This window comes from Urocitellus parryii, chromosome 9, assembly GCF_045843805.1.
Source record: "Urocitellus parryii isolate mUroPar1 chromosome 9, mUroPar1.hap1, whole genome shotgun sequence".
Taxonomy (NCBI): Eukaryota; Metazoa; Chordata; class Mammalia; order Rodentia; family Sciuridae; genus Urocitellus; species Urocitellus parryii.
The window spans coordinates 113,999,326-114,022,513 of NC_135539.1; the positions used below are offsets into that span (position 1 = coordinate 113,999,326).

The following is a 23,188-nucleotide window of genomic DNA, read 5'->3' on the forward strand; positions in this document are numbered from 1 at the left end:
CCCAGCAACCCAGGAAGGAGCATCCAAAGAGTCAGGCTGCCAGGAGGCTCACCTCTGAGATTCAGTCACAATTGGACACCTCCCCCCCCCCAATTAAGTAAGATAGATTGCTCCCTGCTTTTTGGAGGGATTGAGGGTCACCCAGCAAGTATATTAAGGTCCCCGAAAGTTCTAGTCCTGTGGCCCCTCTCTTTGTGGCCTTGAGTTTCACCAGGCAGACCCTTCCCCATGAGGTTGACCTGAGCAGGACAGCAGCTGGTCTGCCTTGGCAGGGCTGGTGAGGTGCAGAGCGGGGTCAGCCCCAGGGTTCCTGGCTCCCCATTCCAAACCCAGCCTGATTCCCAGAGTGCACACTCTCCACGCCCTGCCCCTTGGTGACCTGAAGCGGGCACTGCTGGGTGCTGTCCTTCCCAGTAGTGACACTGAGTAAAAAGGGACAGTCTGACTCCCCCCCTTCCCCCCCCTCCCCGCTCCTCACTGTCTCTTGCCTCCTCGTCTGTCTCTCCCTCTGGTGTTGGTTGACCTGCTCTCTGCTTCTCCTTCTGATGCCTGAGGACCCCTTCTCGACAGGAGCTCTCTTCTGGGTTCCCGCCCACTGTGCCTGCTCACAGCCGCCAACTAGGTAGTGTGCTCCATCTGTATGCCAGAGCCTGCCCTTGCATGCCTGTGGATAGGGGCCTGGCTGTCTCCCCTCGAGGAAGAGGCAGGGCGAGAGCTTCTCCCTAGGAAGCTGGGGCTGAAATTAGCATGTGCTCAGGGGCCCACCTCCCCCAGCTCTTGGGTAATTGCCTTTCAACTCCCCCAGCCCTTGGGTAATTGGAGGGCAGTGGGTGTGGTAATCGTCCCTCCTGCTGACAAATCACCTCAGGTGGGACAGGTAGGCTTACCTGCCTACAGGGCTGCCTGGTAGCACTTGGAGACCTGGCCCAGGCAGATATCTGGTTGCCAGTTGGAGCACGTGGGCCAGCCATGGGCCAGCGTCCTCACCTGGCTCCTGAGTTGTACCTGGGGGAGGAGCCGCAGGCCCAGGAATAGCTGACTGACTGTCTCTCCTGGGGGTGTTGGTGTCCTCTCCCTACAGGTGACTGTGTGCTGGGTGGATGAGGCCGGGGCCAGTTCCACGCACTGCCTCTCCCCACAGGCCGAGCATGCTGGCGTCCGCACCTACTTCTTCAGTGCTGAGAGCCCGGAGGAGCAGGAGGCCTGGATCCAGGCCATGGGGGAGGCTGCCCGGGTACAGATCCCTCCAGCCCAGAAGTCGGCGCCCCAACCTGTACGCCACAGGTGAGTGCCAGGGTACCTGGCATGGGAGTGAGGAAGGGGCAGAAGCAGCAGAAAAGACGTGCCCGGCCCTGTGCCGCTGTGGAGCCCAGCACACCGGTTGGGCCCCTAGAGGACGTGTGAGCCATCTCCTGGCGTCCATGCAGGTCTGGCTAAATGATGACAGAACCCCAAATCCTTCCCTGGTCCCACTTCTCCTCTTCTCTCTAAGCTGGGGAAAGCCACATTGAAGCCAGGTTCCATCATGACCTGCCCAGAAGCCAAAGGTGAGGGGATTTGCTTCTTTTTCTTGGCTGTGTATTAAACACGCAGCCTTTGGAGGAAGGCAGGTCACAGCTCGGCCGCCTGGTCACAGCGTGACCTTAGTGTAAGTGACTTGACCTCTGAGAATTTGAGTTTCCTCCCCTGAAAACTAGCAGTTATAATCCCCCCACCTGGGGTGGTTGTGAAGACGACATGGTGTGTGAAAAATGCTTGACATGTAGCAGACACTCAGCAGATGGCTGCTCTCGGCTGCCGTCATCACCCGCGGTCTTGGTGCCTGTCTCTTCTGTAACTGGGTGTGGAGCCCTGAGTTAGGTGTTAATAGGGATCCAGAGAAGGGGGCTCACAGTGTTGACTCCAAGTCTAGTGTGTGTCTTAGAAATGTTTACCCAGCGACGTTTCAGCAAGGCGGCTTGACTCTGCCAGGCTTGGAGGAAATTCTTGCCTGTTTCCATCTTTGTCTTTCCAGAAGTTCATTTATTCATTTCACAAATATTTACTGTGAACATAAATGTGATAGGCCCTATGCCAGGTGTGCTAGGAGCACCCGGGAGGAAAGTCTGCCATGTTCCTGCCCTGGTGGAGCCTACCTTCTCGTGGGAAGTCAGTCCTGGGAGGATCGTGATTTGGAGAAGGGAACGAGCATGTCTGCATGCCCATGAACTTGGAGGCAGGAGCTCTTATCTCTGCCATGTTTTATCTCATAGCAGTCCTCTGAGGAGAGAGGGGGTTATGCTCGTCCTGTCAGTGGGGAGCCCAAGACTCATGGAAGTCAAGTAGCTTTCTGGAGAGGAGAGAGTGGACCTGTAGCAAGCCTCTGTGGCCAAGGTCACAGTTACTGCTGTGAAACTTCAGTATCGGGCCCATGAAGTTTGAGGGGCTGGATCAGGGACAGGTGACAGAGGAGACCAAGACTGTTGGGTTGGTCTTGGCCATAGCTGAAGGCTGGGCTCAACACAGGCAGCAGATGGGAGTGGACAGTGACCTGGGAAGAAGATCCAGAGGGCAGGACCAGCCTGGCATGCTTTGGCAGGAATTGTTATACATTGCCTAACAGTTGCTCGGGCTGGAGCAAGAAGATGAGGCCTGGGGTTTAGGAAGCAGATCGGAGGTCACTGCACTGGCTCCCTGGCTGCCTTCCTGCCTGTTCCTCTCCACACCTTTTCTCCCCCCCAGTCATGACTGGAGTCTCTTACTGCATCATCTCCCTTGGCCTCCTGCAGCCACGAGAAGCCAGACTCAGAGAACATCCCTCCCAGCAAACACCACCAGCAGCCAGCCCACAACAGCCTGCCCAGGCCTGAGCCTGAGGCCAAGACTCGAGGGGAGGGCGACGGCCGAGGCTGTGAGAAGCCAGAGCAGAGGCCCGAGAGGCCCGAAGTCAAGAAAGAGTCTCTGGTGAAAGCCAATGGCCTCCCAGCTGGATCTGAGCCGGCCTCAGAGCCCGGCAGCCCTTACCCCGAGGGCCCGAGGGTGCCAGGGGGTGGGGAGCAGCCTGCCCAGCCCAATGGCTGGCAGTACAGCTCCCCCAGCCGGCCAGGGAGCACCGCTTTCCCACCTCAGGACGGGGAGAATGGGGGGCACCGGCGGAGCTTTCCTCCACGCACCCACCCTGACAAAATCGCCCAGCGCAAGAGCTCCATGAATCAGCTTCAGCAGTGGGTGAACCTGCGCCGGGGTGTGCAGCCCCCCGAAGACCTCCGGAGGTGAGGCTCTGCGGGGCCGGGGCGGGCTGGCGTGGCGGAACGTGGTGGTACGTGGTGGTATGGCTGGGTAGACACCTGCTTCTGGAAGCCAGGCTAACCTGGGATGCTAAGACCAGGGTCTGCTTCCCAGCTCAACCACCTCCTCTCCTGTGCCACCGGGATTGCCATCCCTCGTTCCTGCTTCCTCTGTCAGCTTCCTTCAGGAAGAAGGACAGAGCACCCCAGTGCTGCTTCACATGGTACTGGGTGGCCCAAGAGTCAGGGAGGCCCAGGCAGAGGACTTGAAGTGTTCTGGTCAGACACCCGTCCCTGCCGTGGATCCTACATCTTCAACCCCAGTGCAACCCCAGTCTAGCCACCAAACCAACTCACTGTCTCAAATAGCTGTGTTTGAAAGTTCATTATAGGAAGTTTACTTTTTGAAAGGGAAAAAAAAAAAAAAAGATGCCAATGATCCTAATACCGTCCTCAGTGACCAAAGACGGGCTTTCAGATATTTGGGAACATCAATTGGAACTCAATGTTCGTCAAAGCAAGTCAGCTGGCTAACTTCTTCCCTGGGGATAGGGACAACTCCAGGGACTGCAGGTGGTGGCCTCCGAGGGCTTCTGGGCCCTTGAGAAACGCGCCCTCTAGCTGTGAGCTGCAGCTCACTGCTGGTGGTCCTGCACCTGGCCCACTCCCGGGAACCTGCTGGTTCTATGTTGATGCGATCTAACAGGAAGCTGCCCTTTCCTCCCAGCTCTGCTCCCTCCTTCAGTGCCTGGTACAGCCAGGTTCTCTCTTCTCCCGCCTCCCTTGGGAAGGATCTGATAAATTGGTTCGCACAGACGGGGATGGTGAAGAAGGGGCATTTCATTTTAAAGAGACAAAAGCAGAAGCTCTGAACGCTGCAGTCTGCAGCCCCCACGAGTTGGTTGAGAAAGCGCTTTCCCTCACCTCAGGAGTAAATCCCAGCCTGTGCCTCAGCAGTGACCTCCTCTTTGTGTCCATAAGGCCAGGGCACCTCTCCATGGGCACCTTTCACCTGTCCAGGCAGCTCCTCGGGGCTGGAGGACACAGACGTGGGGCTGGAAGTGAATGGGGTGGAGACCTGCCTATTTTGTCTGCTTTCCTTACAGTGTCCTCTGTGTCCTAGTCCCTCTAGGTTCTACCCTGTGTCTCGCCGAGTCCCTGAGTATTATGGCCCCTACTCGTCCCAGTACCCAGATGATTACCAGTACTACCCGCCCGGGGTGCGGCCAGACAGCATCTGCTCCATGCCCGCCTACGATCGGATCAGCCCACCCTGGGCCCTGGAGGACAAGCGCCATTCCTTCCGCAATGGGGGTGGACCACCCGCCTACCAGCTGCGCGAGTGGAAGGAGCCGGCTGGCTATGGCAGACAGGATGGCACCGTCTGGGTCCCCAGCCCTTCTCGACAGCCAGTCTATTATGACGAGCTGGATGCCACCTCCGGCTCCCTGCGCCGACTGTCCTTGCAACCCCGTTCCCACTCCGTGCCCCGCTCGCCCAGCCAGGGCTCCTACAGCCGCGCCCGCATTTATTCCCCTGTCCGCTCGCCCAGTGCCCGCTTTGAGCGGCTGCCACCTCGCAGCGAGGACATCTATGCCGACCCTGCCGCCTATGTGATGAGACGATCCATCAGCTCCCCCAAGGTGAGCCCCGGCCTGCCCCTCTCTCCTCTTTCCTAAGACCATCTTCTGAGAAGAGGTAGACGGTGGACCCCTGGGCTGTGTCACAGGACCAGGCACCTGCCTGGGGAGATGCTGGCCTATGGTTCTGTCCCTAGGAGTGCCGCCTTGGGGGATTGCTTTGCTCCCTAAATGGAAACAGTACTCTCTATGCCGGTCGGTCCCCAGGTTGTCCCAGGAATCGTTCTGTGTAAGAGGGCAGAGTGCGTCTTTTCTACTCTTGAGGACTTGGACAGATCATTGCCAGGGGAGCTGTTATCCTTTTTAGTTTGATGCAGACATCCCTAACCTTGAATTTCAGTTGGTGGGGAAGTCCATGTCCAACCAGACTCTCTCACCTCTACAATCCCCTTTCTCTTCCAGTATGATTACCTGGGAGACAGGCGGCCAGTCCCTGCAGGACTGTTCCCCTACAACTACCCACCATCCCCCACGGTCCACGATAAGATGGTACGTCCTCTTCTCCCCGCCACTCCACCTCTGGACTTCCCTGCCTCCACCCAAGGTGGAGTCAAACTGGGGCAGGCGCCAGGGGTGCTGTGTGCCTAGTGCCTGGCCTATGTGTTTTTAGCGCCTCTGGATGCCTCCTCCCTCCTGGCTAGGACTCTAGCTCCAACAGAGTTCAGTGCCAGTTACCCTCTCTCTGTGACACAGGGCAGAGGAGTAGGACAAGATCAGAGAGCATGTGCTATCTGGATCCCCTAGAGCCCAGCGCAGCCCTCCTCTCCAGCATGCAGAGGAGGCCAGGGCAGGGGGCTCGTATTATGAGCTGGGACAGAAGGTCAGGCTAGGCCTCCTAGCAACAGGCAAGAGCATCTAGACTTTTTCTCCCTACATGTATTTGCTTCAAGTTTGCTTTTTGCCTGAAATGCCACCTGTGGGAAAGAGTCAAAAGGTGACAGAGGAAGAAAAAAAAATGTTCCATATTGCGCCTACTTCCCCTTTTCTCTCCTTTTTTCTACTTGCATAGAAAAATGTGTTCCTTTGAGAATTTCTGCCTCCACCTGGAGGACTAGATGCAGTTGATCTACTTGGGCGGGTTGGGGAGAACCACAGGGTCCAATAGGCATGACCTCCTGTACCAGGAGGCCGGGTGGTGGAGCTTGGCCGTTCTTACTCCACTATCCAAACTCTATAGCCTTGACCCACCGCAGGCATCCCCCTCCAGAAACAATCAGTTTTTCCAGAAAACCCAGAAGCTGTTGCTAAGAAGTGCTGATTAGGTGGCTTTAGTGGTGCTTCACTGTCCCAGGGAAGGCAAGACAGACACAGGAGAGATGGTGGAGCCTGGGCCAGGAGCGTGTCCCTCCTGTGCCTGCTTGCAACCTCAGCTCCTCCCCAGAACTCCTCCAGGGCCAAGAGAGAGAGGATTTCCCTTGTCCTTGCCCAGCTAACTCTTAACAGCTTTGCTTCTTTTTTTATTGTTTTCTTTCGTGTGTTCCTGTTTGTTTGTGTTGCTGACTGGCCCTTTGGCCTCGGGCTCCGGGTAGGATGAACTTTTAGACCTTCAGTTGCAAAGAAACCTAGAGTATTTGGACCAGCAGGTAGGCAGAGCTGGTGCCCCTTACCATTCCACTGTCCTCTTGTCCTGTCTCCCCACTCCTCCCCCCTCCTCACCCTCCCGCCATTTGACAACCTTTGTTGGTGCAACCAGGACACAACAAAGTGGCTTATATTTTAGTTTGTTCCTTCACACCCCTCCTCCTCAAAGCCCCGTAGGACACCTGGGGGTTTCTGGTGGAAAGAAGCATAATAATAAATGGGCACATGAATAATTAATGCCACCTCATATTTCTCCAACCAGCCCAGATGGAACTGCCTCCCAGGAGGCAGGTTGGGAATTTGCATTTCTGCTGGAGAGAAGAGGGAGTCACAGAGATAGGATGCGGCTCTGGGTATGGGCCTGAGATGCTAATAATTTAAACCGAGGCCTATAGACCTGCCTTAGAATAACTTAGAAAATCATATCCATTCAGTACATCTGCAATTTTTTTCGGCATCGCTCTTTTGCATACACAGCCCACGGTTGTGAGAATTCAGGCTGTAGACACTGAGGCAATATAATCAACTCAGTTTGACAAGTGAGCAAGCTGAACAGCTAATAAGTGTCCCCACGAGACCCAGGCAGTTGACTGCCTGGGCTCCCAGCTCCTGGCTCTCACCCTTGGCTGCATTGCCCATTGAGGCCAAGAGGGCTGATGTTCCCTCAGGGCAAGTAGACTCCAGGTGAACACGCTGGCATTTCTGTGAGCACATGCTCTATGTTCAGATCTGTGCTACCCACCACGGGAACTGCACACCATTGTCCTGTGGAGGCATCCTGGGGTGGAATGATAACAGGGATAATAATGATGGCAGCAGTCACCATCATGGAAGGCCTCCTCTGTGTCTTACTGTTCTAAGCAAATAGATCCCAACCCACTGACTCTTTATGATAATCCTACAAGATGAGTACTGTTATTTATCCCCATTTTGCAGCCAGGGCGATGAGGCACAGAGAGGTTAAATAATGTGCCAAAGACACACTTCAGAGCTTGAATATGGCTCTGAGGTTTTAACCCAGTTTATAGCTGAGGTAACATCTAACTTAAAAAAAAAAAAAAAAAAAAAAAAACGCTGGAGACATATCTCATCAGAAGAATTTTAAGCTCTTAGAGTTGCAGAAAGAACAATAAACTTGAAATCAGAGCTGTATGTTCTTCTAGTCACAAGCCCTGTCACCCACCATCTCACAGGGCCTCCACGTCATGATGTGGTGATCTTCTATCCTAGAAGAGCTTTTCACTGGGAAGCACTGATAGCCATAATTTGGTCAGCAGGACCTGATCCTGGCCCCCAAGGACCTTGAGTTCTTGTTCGATAAGCAGTATGCAGTGCTTGCACCGTGAGCGTTCCTGTCCATGTGGGAACTGGTCTCATGTTGTCCCTAAGAGCAGGGCTGGGAAGCATGGAATCCTCCCAGTGGAAAGTGTCCGTCTGGTTGGCTCACTAGCCCATCCACAGGCCTGGCTGTCCACACACTCAGTGCAGAATCAGGGTCCCCTCCTGGAGGCTTTAGCCCTTGAAAAGAGGGTCTGGACTATTGGGCTATAAATAACCTTCGAAGAGGACCCCTTCCTGGATAGAGGGTAATATTCCCGAGAGGCATCTTGTGGGATAAGGAGAGTCCACATGTAACCAAATGCTGCCACTCTAGTCCCAGGTCTGCCATTTACAAGCTTTTTTCTTTAAACCTTAGAAATGTCACTTAGTCTCTCTGGGTTCTTATTCTCTTAATCATTAAATGCTGCTCTTATTTCATGTTCTACCAAAATGCAGCACTAACTCTGCATTGGGCACAGGGTCTGTTGCTTTCTCATAAAATCTCTCCAACATTGTACACAGAGTTAGCCCATGGGATCCTCCTAGAGGAGAGGCCCTCGTGAGCTCAAAGATTCCCAAATCCACAGCACCAGGGGGAGCAGGCCACCAGGAGGACCTTCTGCTTCTTGCCACCAATGCTTTAGACCCACTTTTGGGGAAGGACTGAGGTCGGTGAGTGCCCAGGAAGAGCCTTGGCCTCCCTTGGCCTCTGAACCTGACACATTGGTAGATCCACTGTGTGCACACCTCTGGGTCTTCAGGAAGAGAGGGATAGACTAGAGTTTGGATCTTTTTAGAGAAGATGTGGTTGACCTCCTGTCGACTTTTAACTCTTGCAAGGACTCAACCTTATATTCCAAGTCTTTTAAGTCACACTTGATGCCACAGAGAAAATTTCCAACTGGGCTAAAGGGGCAGAAAAACTAGACCTATAAAAGGGCTGAAGTGACTACAGCCTCTGCAGTTCAGTTGAGCAGCGGGTGCCTTCCACCTGTAGGGTGCAGAGGTGAGGCTGTGTTTCAGCTCTCGCTTAAAAGGGTAAGAGGAAGAGAAGACGGTAGGTCTCACCAAGATTGGGGAGGCCGTAGAGAAAACCTGGGACCCCAGAAGATCTTTCCTACTGTGGCTGTCCTCCTCATTCACTTTCTCTCCCCAAAAGCTTTTCTTGCTCATTTCCCTTTGTCTCCTCCCATCTCTGCTACGGAACAGCAGAGTTAAAGGGACACAGCCAAGGACATTCCCTGACCGGCTCATTTTTGATCTTCTCACGCTGGAACCAGTGGGGAGATGATGGCATCTCTGATTGATGTGGTTGGCCCGTCCTCCCTTCTTCCCTCCCTTCTCCTTCCCTTCCTTCCTCCTCCCCACTCTGTCTCTCTCTTTTTCATTTGGCAATCAATGCCCCACCCCAAAGTTCCTTATGATCCTTGAACTGTGAAAGATGATGTGGTGGAAAGCAGCGTTCTGGTTCCTGGTGTCCCTTTAACATGGCTCGCTTGTCTCGGCCTCCTTAGTTGCTCCCAATGCCATCCCAGCTCCTCTTGGATGCTGCCAGCCCAGCTCTGGAAACCGTGTTGAGCAGTCCTTCCATGCTAGAGCCCGGGAGGGGAGGGGGCAGGGGACCCTGGCCCATGCGTTGGCGAAGGCCACTCAGCAGGGTGCGTTCCACCGTGTGTCTGTCTTAGTTTGTGTGGTTTAGTGCAGACCTGGGGAGGTCAGCCTTTCCAACCGTGTGATGTTTGTGCAAAGCAGTGTGAGAATTGGGAAGGAGACCATAGCCTGGGCCAGTGTGGATGGGACCCACAGCAGTCAGGCATCCCAGGGCAGAGTCTCTGGGCCCGGGCGTATTCTGTGCTGCAAGCGAAGGCCCAGTGGTTTCCCAGCACCCCCCCCCCCGCCCCCCGCCGTGGCCTCTCCTCGGGGCAGCCTTGGTGCTGGCTCTGACACGGAGTTCGCAGGGTCGAGTGGTGCCGAGGCCAAGCGCAGGTCCTGGAGGCCCGAGAGCAGCTTTCCTTCCCTTTCCTGAAACTCGTGCAGGGGACGCGGGGAGCTACCTCCGCGGGTCTGAGTGTGAACCGTCCGTCCATTCCTTCCTCTGCTGCAGATGAGTGAGAGCGAGACTCTCATCAGTATGGTGAACCGCATGGTGGAGAACTCCTCCCCCAGGGCCCAACTCTTCATGCAAGTAAGACCTCTGCCTGGCAGCATGGTCCCTGTCAATGCCATCTCAGCTGCTTGTGCATGGTCCGGTCGCCCCACCTGGGATGAGGCTCACTCTGCCCAGACTGCTCATCTGCCGGGCCTCATCCCCCCCTCCCCGGAGACAGGCTCAGCCTGCTCTTCCTCCTTAGCTGCACTGTGTCACCTCCATTCTTCACGTTCATGGGTGAACCCAAGCCCATTTCCCAAACCATCCGATTAGCCAGCACTGACATCCCATGCCATGCTGGGGACTGCAAGCCTGCTTTTCAGTATCCATGACTCCCGATTCATGTTTACTGTCTTCCTGACAGATGTTGTTGGGGTTCAGGGTGTGAGGGGCATAACTTGGGACCATCCGATACCAGAGATGCATGGACTGTGCTGTAGTCACCCGCCATGTCATCAAGGCTGAGCAGTATTAGCTGAATCCAGAGAGGCTTCTAGATTCTTGCCAGTCAAGGCCTGTGATTAGTGTTCAGTACTAGGGTAACAATTCTTATTTTATTTTATTTTATTATTATTATTTTTTGTGTGTGGTGCTGGGGATCAAACCCAGGGCCTTGTGCATGTGAGGCACGCACTCTACCAACTGAGCTCTATCCCCAGCCCTGGGGTAACTGTTCTAAAGTGTTCCCAGTGTTCATTCCCACCATGCTGCCTGTCCTGTCGCCACACACAGCGGAGGGTTGTTACTAGCCAGCTACTGGGAGCCCTGTCGCACCCGCGGCAGCGAATCCCAGAGCTGAGGGCAGAGGAGTCGCAGAGTCTGAGTCCAGCAGATGTCTGGTCTCTCCAGAGTCAGCCAAGGACAAACTGGGATGAGTCTAGACTGCGCCATCACAGGCTCCCCAGCCAGGGGACAGAGAATTAGCTCAGAGCCCCAGAACGGAAGCCACCCGAGGTGACGGACCACAGTGTGTGGCAGGAACGGAGCAGGATTGTGGTGTCAGCCTGTGCGCCTTCAGCCAACCCTGCTGCAGTAACCACCTTGTGTTCCTGCAGGTCCCTCCATACCCAGAAGTGTTCCGGGACGGCCTCCACACCTTCAAGTTAAACGAGCAAGACACGGATGTAAGGGCAGCTCTCCCTGCTCCCTCTGTCCACTGCAGCCACCTCCTGCTCTCGTCCTCATCCTCCTTCCTCTCTGGGGCTTTTTCTCCGTCCATCTCTTGCTCCTCCTGGTGGCTCTTCATACATTTGACTCATGTCCTCCCTCGCTACAAACACAGCGTTCGACCTGCCTCCTCATCCCCCTTCTCTTCTAGATCTTACCACTGACTCCCCCTTCCCTCCCATGCGGGCGCCATGCCTTTCCCCGCTGAGCTTCAGGCCCGCTGGTCTGCAGCAGTGGGACCTGCTGGGAGCAGGCCAGCAGGCCTTGTTGAGAGTTATGTCAGTCAGTCTGCTCTGGGCCCAGCAAGGCGCTAGCCCCGACAGGTAACTAGAAAGAAGACACCTGCTCTGGCCCTCAGGGGGCTTCAGGCGGTTGGAGACACCAGGCCGCAGGAGGTGGCAATCGGGATTCAGTGACTGAAAGGACCAATGAGAGTTTCCTCAGAGATGGGGATGTGAGGCCATCTGAGGTGGTAGGTCAGGGCACGACAGGTAGCTGGGAGCTGGGCCTGGAAGCTCAAAGGCCCAGAGGGCAAGATTTGGCTCAGAGGAAGGGATCCGAGGAGTGGCCTAAGTGGATGTGGAGAGCACAGTCTTTCCAGAGGAGGGATTTAGCCCAACTTGTCTCTACGCTGCTGGCCCTGCTCAGGCAGGGGATCTGAGCGGCGGACCCAGGAGAGGTTCCAGTCAGGCAAGGGTCAGAGCTCACAGGGGCCCCAGGGTCTCAGGATGAGAGAGCAGGGGCTTCCCGAGGGACTGAGGGGCCAGGTGACACGGCACTGCTTTCTCTCAGACTGCTTACGCCCACACCTGCCTGCCCTTCCCATCCTGCTGGGGAGGTGAAGCCACGGTCTTCTCTGAATTGCTCTCCTGCAGGAAAATGGGGGTGTGGGCATCTAAAATGGGGCTCTCGGGCCTCCCAGCCCCCTGCAACCTGACCCTCTCCCTCAGAGAATAAGTACATCTCCCCTTCCAACACGGAGGCCCTCCTCTTCCTGGAAGCCTTCGAGGTTGAGGCCAAGGCTCAGGGTTCCTCAGCAGGGGAAAGGAGGCGGTATCCAGAGGCCAGGCCCTGCCAGCCCAGTTCCCAGGTCCCCATCAAATCGTGTCCTTCATCCCCTTCTTTCTCCCTCCCCTCCCCCTACTCTGGGCCCCCAGAAGCTGCTGGGCAAGTTGTGTGAGCAGAACAAGGTGGTGAGGGAGCAGGACCGGCTGGTGCAGCAGCTCCGAGCGGAAAAGGTAAGAGCCCGGGTGGCCTAGAGGGGACGGCGGGCAGGAACTTTGGTTTGCTGTCTCCATCCTTACTGAGCTGGTGAAGCTTTGTCCTTCTTTACACTCCTGTCCCACTCATTCCCAGAACCACTGAGGGTCTCCTCCTAGGGACCATACCCAGGGGGAAGGCAACCTCTGCTAAGCTGCCTGGTTGAGTGGCCAGGGCTTAGGCCTCTGCTGTTCAAACCCCAGAAAGGAGCTATCGGGGTAGCTGATGTCACTCTCCCACCTTCTTCAGGAGAGCCTGGAAAGTGCCTTGATGGGGACCCACCAGGAGCTGGAGATGTTTGGGAGCCAGCCCGCCTATCCCGAGAAGCTACTGCACAAGAAGGAATCGCTGCAGAACCAGCTGATCAACATCCGGGTGGATCTGTCTCAGGCGACCACGGTAACCTGGGAGTGGAGTCTGGGTGCCCCTCACCATCCATCTGTGCTACCCTAATCCTTGGAGGGCAAAATTCAATTACTCCCACCCAAGAGGGGCATTAGCAATGACCCTGACTCTGCCTTGCAACAAGTATACCAGTCCATTCATTCCATAGTTTCCACCCAGAAAAGGAATTTATTTCCCATCAGCCGTAGCCATACCCGAATTCCTTCAGGACAACCTCAGGTGGAGGGTTGATCATTTCCTTGGTTGCTCCAATGCCTCTGCTGCCTACTTCTGTTCTCTGGCTTGGAGAAGCAGCACTGGAGGATTAGCTGTGGTCCTGTCCTCTCCCAGTGTGTACAGGGTAGAGCCTCCAGCACAGGCTGTTTGGATAATGATGACTTTGAGAAGCAGCAGCAAAGGCCCCAGGCAAACGCGGCCCAGAAAAGAGGAGTGTGTCGAAGTTCCAGGGAACTGACACCCTCTCCCAGGCCCTTTCCTCTTTGCCCACCACTCCTAGTCCCCCAACGGGGGGAGAAGAGGAGAGTGCAGAAGTGATCAGCCCCTCTCTGCCTGGCCACATGCCTAGAAGGATCAGCTTTGTTTCTTTCCACAATGGGATGTGCCCCTGTCCCTCTTGTAAGGCTAGTGTTGGCTGTCATCAAAATGTCTCTGCCTTGTGCCCCTCGCCTTCTGTTCCTCTGTGTCCCTCTACCCAGGCCTCAGACTTCAGGTACCCTGGTCCCGTCACAGGGCAAGGAGGGAGGCCTTGACGGAGGCTGTTTTTCAGCCCACCCCCTCTGTCTTACAGGCGCTGGCCAACAGCACCGTGGAGTACGAGAACCTCGAGTCCGAGGTCTCCGCCCTGCACGATGACCTCTGGGAGCAGCTCAACCTGGACATCCAGGTGAAGAAGGGCCCCCGAGCAGACAGGGCTGGGATGCGCGCTAGGTCTTCCGTGGTCCTTTTGGGCAGAAGAGACCAAAGCTGTCTCCTTTCTCTCTTCAGTGACTTCAGAGACTTAAGAAGCTGGTCCTGAAACTAAAGACCACTTGTAACAGACTCTTGAGTTTCGGGGTGAACATAATGTGGGTTTCTTCTTTATTCCCACCAACTCACAGGGAAAGGAGCTAATGCCAAAGCATGGAGACCTAGGTCAGATCTAGAGTCTTCTATGACAAAGGATTTAAAACACAGACATAGAAATGTCTCCCATGCTGTCGGAAGAGTGGCCAGAAGCCAGGCTCAGTGGCGCACACCTGTAATCCCAGCGATTTGGGAGGCTAAGGAAGAAGGATCTTGAGATCAAAGCCAGACTCAGCAACTTTGTGAGAGACTGTTTTAAAATAAAATGTAAAAAGAGAGAGAGAGAAGAAGAAGAAGAGTGGGCAGAACAGGAGTGACCTATGCAGGAGTTTACGTAGGAATGAGGCTTTCCTGCCTGGCCTGGTTGGAAACAGCCAACCTGCAGGCAGAAGGACAGACAAGTGACCTTGAGGAGTTCTTGTTCTCTGCTTCCTGTCTTTTTTCTGTCCAGGCCCTGCCTCTTCTCCGGCTAGTTTTACCAGCCCTGTTCCCCTGATGTAGTTAACACTCTGGTTCCCCCCATTATCCTTCTGGTAACAAAACTCACCTCTCCTGCCCTCCCACTGACTGGGCAGGGTGGTGGGAAGAGCCAGGTCCTCCCACATCCTGTGGGCAAGCCACACTCTGAACACGCACGTTTTAGGAAATGGAGCAGGGTTGCAGTCAGCTTCTGATCAAGTGGATCCACATGCAAATGGTGGGCATGTCACTTACACTCCACATGGTCCTGGGCGCGAGGCCCCTCATCTCTGAAATGGTGCAATGCCGCCCTCACCATGTAGAGCTGTTGTGCCACCAGAATGAGCTGGTACGTGCAAAGCCCTGGGCGTGGCGCCTGGTACTAGGTGATGCGGCATGAGGGGTGCTGTCGTCTTCTGCAGTACAACCTGCGCTGAGGGTGCTCCATGGCTGTAGGGTGCGTTAGGTGAGGGTGTTACAAAAGGACTGTTCGGAGGTGAAGAAAAACACACAGAAAACAGGCTACCACATATGGGGGCATCGTCCTCAGTCTACCCTGATGCGCCATGGAGGAGCCCAGAAGGGTCGATTGTCACTCTTGGTTCTGAGGCTCTGGCAATTCTGGGGACACAGTTTCACGCAAGCCAAAGAATCAAAGGCTCCCCATGAGAAGGAGGCCCATGCGGGAGAGGCTGTGTGTACATGCCCATTGCAGGCAGGGCCGCTGCCTCCTGTGAGTCCAGAGAGGTGCTGGTCCAGGGCTCTGGGCTGGGGATGAGGGCAGGGACAGACACCCCTTAGAGCTATGTCCTTTGACCCACTCTGCAATTGTTTCAGAATGAGGTGCTCAACCGGCAAATCCAGAAGGAGATCTGGAGGATCCAGGATGTGATGGAGGGGCTGCGGAAGAATAACCCTTCCCGGGGCACGGATACCGCCAAACACAGAGGTGGGAGCCTCCTGGGCCTCATGCTTCTCTAGAAGTGCTCCAGCGATTCTGGCCTCCATCTCACACCTGCCAGCTCACTCTGTGCTCAGAGCCAGTGGGGACCTTCTCAGGGTTCCAGAATCTTCCCCTGAATCCTAGGGTGGTAGGCTGGGCTCCCTTATCCCCCAGGTAGACCACTCAGAGGCCCTGCTGACCCAGATGCCCTACAATCCTCCCCAGGAAAGGTCAAAGCACCCCTGAGCCTCCTGACCACACCTGGGCCCACTGGTGACCTCTCCCCTAGTGCTTTCTTTGAGCCCTGGGCCCTCAGGCTGGCTTTTTTGACACCTTGGAGGCCACAGTGACAGCTCCATCTACCACCCCCTTGCTCAGGGCCCCTCTTGACAGCCAGCCTGTGACCCCAGCCACCTCTAGTGAGTCTCTTGCAGCAGGGCTGGATGGTCCTCCCTCTCACATCTCAGCCTCGGGTCTCCCTCCTCCTCCTGCATCCCCCATGTGCACAGCGGGCCCCGCCTCTGCTCCATGCCTCACCTCTCTCCCCTTCCGTTTCCCCCCAGGAGGACTCGGCCCTTCAGCCACCTACAGCTCCAACAGCCCAGCCAGCCCTCTCAGTTCCGCCAGCCTCACCAGCCCCCTGAGCCCCTTTTCACTGGTGTCTGGCTCTCAGGGGTCCCCCACCAAGCCGGGGTCCAATGAGGTAAGCTGAAGAGACGGAGCACAGGTAGGCGGGGAGGGAGGGGCACATCCTCATCTCCCCAAAGTCGCCCGAAGTCGGTGCCCGTCTCTCCCGCAGAGGCTCCAGTCCCAGTGCTTTGGCCCTTCTCTCAGGGGGTCCCTCTCACAGCTGGTCCTGTGAGGCCTCCCTCTGCATCTGCTCTCATTTCCTCCTCAGCCCCCTTTCGGCTTCCTGAGCACCAGGATAGTTAGCAACCATCCCCTGCCCTTGACCAGCAGGCAAACCTGGGAGTGTTCTGGGGGTGGCCGGGTGCAGGTTCCGTGTGGGAAGCGGTTTCCTGGTCAGTCAGCAGGTGCTCCTGAGAGCTCTGGGCAGCAGGGGTGGGATCAGGCCCTCTCGGGAAGACACTCATGATGACCCAGGTTCCCTCACTTCACTTGGGGAGCCCAGCATCCAGCAGGGACAGACACTCAGTTAGCAAACAGGGCGGTGTGGTCTTGAGCCCTGGGGTTCAGACCGTAAATGCCCTGAATACTCCAAAGGAAGGGAGGGAACCAAAGGCAGGTGGAACGTCACTGGGCCAGTGAGTGTTTGGAAAGGTAGAGGGACAAGGAAGAGGTGTTGTGGCAGGAGAGATGGCGGAAGCAAAGGGAGGGGAGTGAGGGGAGAGCTCTGGAGAAAAAGTGGGAGTCAGGGGAGTGGCGGGTGGGTGGGGGCTCGGTTGAGGAGGGCCTAGAAGGCCAGGTGGAGCTTCCGCTGTGGAGCTGGCGCTCTCTCTAGGCCCCGGGGAGGGATTCCCCATGTCCTGGGCCCATCCTGCATTTCCTGTAATGATTAATGTCTGGCTCTTGCTAATGCTCTTCTTTCCTGCTCTCACAGTGGCTGCTCTTGCTCCTCCTAATGCTCTGGCTTCTCTGACACAGGAACCTGGCCCACCTCGGCCTCCCCTCCCCAAAGCCTACGTTCCCCTGGAGTCTCCTCCCACCGTCCCTCCACTCCCTAGCGAGAGCCGCTTCTGGCCATACCCCAACTCCCCTTCCTGGCACCGAAGTGGCGAGACAGCCAGGGGTCAGGTACCCAGCACCCTTGGGTTCTGGAGGGGTGGGGACAGGGGAGAACAGGGCAAAGGGCCAAGGCCAGGGGTCAATGCAAGGCCCTGGGGTTGTTTTCCTCACTCATTTTTCCAAAGCTCAATTACCACTAGGCCCTACCCCATTGGACTCTGGGATAAAGAAAAGATCTTGAGAGTCACAGGTGACCTTTCCCTTTTTTGTTCTCTGTGGACGGTGGGGAAATGAGGTGCTGCCCCACTCTGACCCCAGGCTCACAGGCAACAAAGGTTGTCAGCGCTGATGTCATCATGCCCCACTCCCTACCAACACGACCCCCCAAAGGAAATTGAGCAACACTCACCCCCAGTGCCATCTCAGTCCCTGTCCACTCAGAGCCAGCCTTTTGTGTTTCCTTTCTGCCTCTGTCACGTCTTGTCTTCTTTGGGTCTGAGCTCCTAGATGGGCCCTCTTCTCCCCTGTTTGGGCCTCTTCTCTCACCTGGATTCCTAGCCAAGATCCAGGAGATGGGCATTAGGCTTGGAAGAGGTCATGTGGTAAGACATCTGTGCCTAAAATTGGAAATCCATGTGCTCATCTAAGCTCAGCTCCGCGTAATTTGTGTAACTCTTGAGAGTTCACAGTGAGGTGCACAAAGCAGGTAATGTTACCTGTATCTGACGGGCAAAGAAAGGGGATGGATCTTACCCATGCCCTCCAGTTGGGCTAGAGCTGAGGTCTCTGACTCTTAGCCTGGTCTTTCCAAATTCTACTCACTGAGACTTGGATTATTCACTGAACAATGGGAGGAGGTGGCTCAGATGATATCCGAGGTCCCTTCTAGCCTCATGATTCTGTGAGCCCATAACGAATGCCCCTTTCCTTCCCCCAGAATCCCAGTACCCAGGCCCACTGGGTTCTGGTTGCCACAGTCTTAAGTGGAATCTTCAGATTCCTCAGAGACCCTAGGCTTTGCAGCCCCCTCCTCTGGCCATTCCTTGACCCTGGCTCACAGCAAGTCTGTGCTGCGTAGAACTTGTCATGACAACTGGTCAGTTTGAGGGCCTCTCTATGCACCCTAATAAGCCCTTTTGGAGGCCCTAAGTGCTTATTCCCCAAGGTGGCCCCAGGTTTATCAGCCTGAAATGCACGGGGAGGAATCTCCGGTGCGTCATGGCCACTCCCCTACTGGCACACATATCTCCCTGTTCCCTGTGTCTTTAAGAGTTTGAGCTCCAGTAATTGCAAAATAAAGAAGCGTCACGGGGGGCCAAATTCCCAGCAGCCACTCTGTTATCAACCACCTTCTCGTTCTTCCTCCCCAGCCCAAGGCAGGCTATGAGCAGAGCAAGAAAGACCCTCACCAAACGTCACCCCTGGACACCCCCAGAGATCTCAGCCTTGTGCCCACCAGACAAGAGGTGGAGGCAGAGAAGCAGGCAGCTCTCAACAAAGGTACTTTCTGGGACATCTTCCCCCAGAGGTAAGGCTAAGGGTGGGAGAGGAGCCCTGGAGACTCATTTAGACCTGAGGAGAGCGCTGACCCAGCTGGGCCTGTAGCCTGCTTCGAGTGAGACTGAGCCTCCCTGCCTTCCTGCTCGGCACGAGGCCCACGGGCTGCTCTTGCCTCCCTGCAGTTGGCATTGTACCCCCTCGGACAAAGTCACCTGCAGATGAAGAGGCGGCCCCATCAGCGGTGGTGAGGAGAACAGCCAATGGACTCGCCAATGGACTGTCCTCCAGGGTGAGTCCATGACCTGACTCTGAGCTGGTGTGGGTCTGTGCTGGTCTCTGAGCCCCGGGCTGTGAGCGTCCACCATCTTCCACTACTGTTCCAAAAATCTAGGGCTAGGGGAGAAAGGTGTAGAGCAAGATTCCCTTTAGGAATTCATGTCAAGGGACAGGGAAGATGGACATCATAAATATAATTCCTAATGAAATTATCACATGCCATTGGTGAAATAAAATAGAGGAAAAGTGGCAAAAACCAGAGGTCACAGTCAAATGTGCTGACCCAAGGCAGGGCATTTGTTCCCTGGGGCTCCGGGGAATTTGAAAACCGCACGTGAGGTGGTGTAAGACAAGTGTATTCTCTCAGTTTGGAGGCCAGAGTCTCCAGTCCAGGTGTCAGTACCTTGGACACTCTAAGGAAAAGCCCATTCCACACCCTTCCTTTAGTTTGTGGGGGCTCCTGGCAATCCTTCGTTTCCTTCTCTTGTGGACACATTAGTCCAGCCTCTGTCTCCATGTCACTTTCTCCTCTGGGTGTCTCTTTTTCTATATCTTAGAAGGATATCTACCATTGGATTTAAGGTTCACCCTAATTTATAATGATCTCATCTTCAGATTCTTAATTATGTCTGCAGAGATCTATTTCCAAATAAGGTTGTAGGAGGATCGTGAGTTCAAAGCCAGCCTCAGCAACTTAGCAAGACCCTAAGCAACTCAGTGAGACCCTGGCTCTAAATAAAATAGTTTAAAAAAGGATGAAGATGTGGACTCAGTGGTTAAGCCCCTCCGAGTTCAATCCCCCGGTACCACAACAACAACAAACAAATAAGATCGTAGTCACCCATTGAGGGTTAATGCTTAGGCATGTTTTAGGAAGGCTACTATTCAACAACTGTACTCCCAAGTTTTATGCCATTCCACTTGCAAAATCCATCCATTCCATTCCTATATCCCCAAAAATATCTACTCATGGCATCAACTCTAAGTCTAGAATCTCATCTAAATATCATTAGCTCAGAAGTCCCAATTTCATCATCTAAGTCATCTTGATTATCAAGTATGTGTGAAACACAATAATATGATCAATCTTGGGGCAAAATTCCTGTCTTCTTGTGAAACTAGAAATAAGCTAATCAGCTTCCAAAACACAATAAATAATGGGACAGGTAAAAGGTAGTCATTCCTGTCCCCAAAAGGAGAAATTAAAAGGAATAAAGGAATTACTAGTCCCAAGGAAGTCTGAAATCCAACAAGGAAAATTCCAGTAGGTATGTATGTAAGTGTGCATGTATTTTTCAGTGCTAGGGATCAAAGTCAGGGCCTTGTGCATGCTAGGCCCCCCCTCTGTCATCAAGCTACACTCCCTGCCCTTGTTAGGTTTTAAGACCTGAGAATGATCTGTGGCTCGCTAGCCTTCCCTCTGTATTGATGAGGGTTCTGTCCACCCTGGCTGCTAGGACTGCCCCTCTGGTTTGCTTTTAGAGTCAGTCTTCCTGTGTGTGTGTATGTGTGTGTGAGAGAGAGAGAGAGAGAGAGAGAGAGACAGAGAGAGAGAGAGAGAGAGAGAGAGAGAGAGAGAGAGAGAGAGAGACAGAGACAGAGAGACAGAGATATCTAGGGATTAAACCCAGAGTGCTCTACCACTATCTGCATCCTAGCCCTACTTATTTTTATTTTGAGACAGTATTTTGCTAAGTTGCCTAGTCTGGCTCAAACTTTGCAATCCTCCTGCCTTAGCCTCCCAAGGTGCTGGGATCACAGGGCCTGGGCCACACCTGGCTCCTTCTTCCTTTTTCTTGGCACAAGTTTGTGGCCAAGGAACTCTATTAGCCTATTTCCTACCTGTAGGATCCCAGAGATCTGACCTCCCCCCACACCTTTTCTCTCTCTTTTATTACACACTAGCAAGTATGTTTGCTGATACAACATTCTCAAAAGCACAGGTAGGTTCCTGGGTATTTCAAGGGGATCCATGCCGCTAGAAGATTCTACAGAGCCTTTCTGGATAATCCCATCTCTGATTCTGGTTTCTGAGATGGTGGATTGGATTCATGAGTCCCACACCTAATCTATTCAGCTAAGTCTTGTCCAACCACATCTTTGATTGCCAGCCTGCCTTCCTTCCTTCCTTCCTTCCTTCCTTCCTTCCTTCCTTCCTTCCTTCCTTTCTTCCTTTCTTTCTTTTTTCTTATTTTTTAGTTACACCTGGACACAGTATCTTTATTTTTATGCGATGCTGAGGATCGAACCCAGTGCCTCACATGTGCAAGGCAGGCATTTTGCCACTGAGCCACAACCCCAGCCCCTGATTGCCTTGGCAATACTTTTCCAAAAGGGAATTTCCCCAATTTAAGTGAGAACCTCCCAAATAATAAAGTGCAGGTTTATTTTGGCCTAACCTCTTCTCCTTCAATTAATCTCTTTCTTCTCTCATCACAAGTGCAAAGAGAATCAGGCCACAACCTCACCACTTTACTGGGGATCGCTTCTAAGTTCTGCTCTCCACTCAACAACAGGACACAAGTCAGCAGAGTGCCTGCCACTTTGTCACAAAGATGTCCTGTCCTCTACTTTCCAGTAATTTGTTCCTCATTTCCTTGCTAGACTTCTCCAGAAGCACCTTCAACCTCCATTTTCTATCAACTTTCTGTTCACGATGAAACTTGTATTCTCTAAAGACAACAGAAGCTTTCTCTTCTCTTCGTTTCTTCTACACCCTCACCAGAATCTTCATCAAAGTCCCTATTTGCACCAGTCATCTCTTTAAGGAAACTAGGCTTTTTCTATCATTCACCTCAAAATTTGTTCAGCCGCTACCCATTATCCCGTTTCTAAGTTTCTTCCACATTTTTATTATTTTGTTGTTGTTTTTGTTTTGTTTTTACAATAGCATCCATTTCCTAGCACCTAAAATCTGTGCTAATTTGCTAGGGCTCCAGGAGCAAACTACCACTTACTGGGTGACTTAAAACCGTGGAGGGTCTGGGGCTGGGGCTCAGTGGCAGAGCACTTACCCAGCACATGTGAGGCACTGGGTTCGATCCTCAGCACCACATAAAAAATAAATAAATAAAGGTATTGGGTTCATCTACAAATAAAAAAACATTAAAAAAAGAGAGAAAAAAAAACCATAGAAATTTAACTCTACATCATGGACAACCAGACGAACGAGAAGTTGTACTCCGTTTATGTATGACGTGTCAGAATGCAGTCTGTCATGTACAACTAATTAGAACACATGAAAAAATACAAAATATTTTACAAACTTTAAAAAGATAGAAATTTATTCTCTCATTTATGTGAAGTCCAACATCAAGTGTTGGCAGGACTGGTTAGGACTGGTTCCTTCTGGAGGCTCCCAGAGAGAATCTGCTCTGGGCCTCTCTCCGGGCCTGTGGGTATTGCTGACAGTGCCTGGCATTTCTGATCTCTGCCTCCATCTTCCCATCTTCTCCTCTGCGTCATCTTCTTTCCTGTCTCTTATGAGGACACCTGTTACTGGACGTGGGGCTGCTCTGATTCACAATGATTTATACTTCAAGTAAAGTTATATTCACGTATCAGGAGTTAGGACTTTTTCCTGTCTTTTTTTTTTTGGTACTAGGAATTGAACTCAGGGGCACTCCACCACCGAGCCACATCCCCAGCCCTATTTTGTATTTTATTTAGAGACAGGGGCTCACTGAGTCTCTGAGTGCCTCAACAAGTGGCTGAGGCTAGCTTTGAACTTACCAGTCTCCCAAGCCATGGGGATTACAGGTGTGTGCCACCGTGCCCGGCTTGGCCTGTCTTTTGGGGACCACTGTTTAACCCACTGTAGTCAGGCTTCCCATAGAAGGGAAACCCGGGCAGGAGGTGAAGCACCGGTCCCAGCCTTATTTCCCCACTGCAGCAGGAGCGCCCCAAGAGTGCCGTGTTCCCAGGTGAGGGCAAGGTCAAGATGAGCGTGGAGGAGCAGATCGACCGCATGCGGAGACACCAGAGTGGCTCCATGAAGGAGAAGCGGAGAAGCCTGCAGCTCCCAGCCAGCCCTGCCCCTGAGCCCAGCACCCGACCTGCCTACAAAGTGGTACTGTGCTCCCTGCCCCCACAGGCCCAAGCCTGGCAGCTACCCACACTGCCAGCTCTCAGGCCACGGCCAGCCTGTGCCAGGAAGGTTAGGGAGAGGGGAAGCTGGGAGAACCCAAGCCAGGCTCCTGGGATAACTGGGGGGAGGCTTCTCACCACAGGGCAGAATGTTTCCTGTTTACCTTTAAAGAAAAATAATGCACAAAAATGATTATTTTTGTTGAAATAAATTATGCAAAGTTCAGCTAGTGGAGAATCCACCACTAGGGCACCACTAGGGCACATTTCTGGAGACTCCTCTATGTGCTTAGCATGGAGCTGGGCATCCTGAAGACGGGCACCATAGCAATGCAGTTCACAGATCAAGTCGTTTCATTCAAAGCCTTTTAACACATTGGGTGCAGCA

At 53.8% G+C, this 23,188-nt stretch overlaps 1 protein-coding gene across 1 annotated transcript in view; it reads left to right on the forward strand.

Moving 5' to 3' along the window:
* The window catches only part of Plekha6 (pleckstrin homology domain containing A6), a 99,920-nt gene that overhangs the window by 65,605 nt on the left and 11,127 nt on the right, over nucleotides 1-23,188 (forward strand). The window contains exons 7-22 of the mRNA XM_077802416.1: nucleotides 1,142-1,284; nucleotides 2,769-3,251; nucleotides 4,390-4,909; nucleotides 5,309-5,395; nucleotides 6,436-6,489; nucleotides 9,912-9,992; nucleotides 11,012-11,080; nucleotides 12,281-12,361; nucleotides 12,633-12,782; nucleotides 13,576-13,671; nucleotides 15,147-15,258; nucleotides 15,816-15,955; nucleotides 16,858-17,007; nucleotides 18,309-18,438; nucleotides 18,621-18,727; nucleotides 22,607-22,783. Coding sequence (XP_077658542.1) covers nucleotides 1,142-1,284; nucleotides 2,769-3,251; nucleotides 4,390-4,909; nucleotides 5,309-5,395; nucleotides 6,436-6,489; nucleotides 9,912-9,992; nucleotides 11,012-11,080; nucleotides 12,281-12,361; nucleotides 12,633-12,782; nucleotides 13,576-13,671; nucleotides 15,147-15,258; nucleotides 15,816-15,955; nucleotides 16,858-17,007; nucleotides 18,309-18,438; nucleotides 18,621-18,727; nucleotides 22,607-22,783 — 2,580 coding nt within the window. The remainder of the gene's footprint in view (nucleotides 1-1,141; nucleotides 1,285-2,768; nucleotides 3,252-4,389; nucleotides 4,910-5,308; nucleotides 5,396-6,435; nucleotides 6,490-9,911; nucleotides 9,993-11,011; nucleotides 11,081-12,280; nucleotides 12,362-12,632; nucleotides 12,783-13,575; nucleotides 13,672-15,146; nucleotides 15,259-15,815; nucleotides 15,956-16,857; nucleotides 17,008-18,308; nucleotides 18,439-18,620; nucleotides 18,728-22,606; nucleotides 22,784-23,188) is intronic.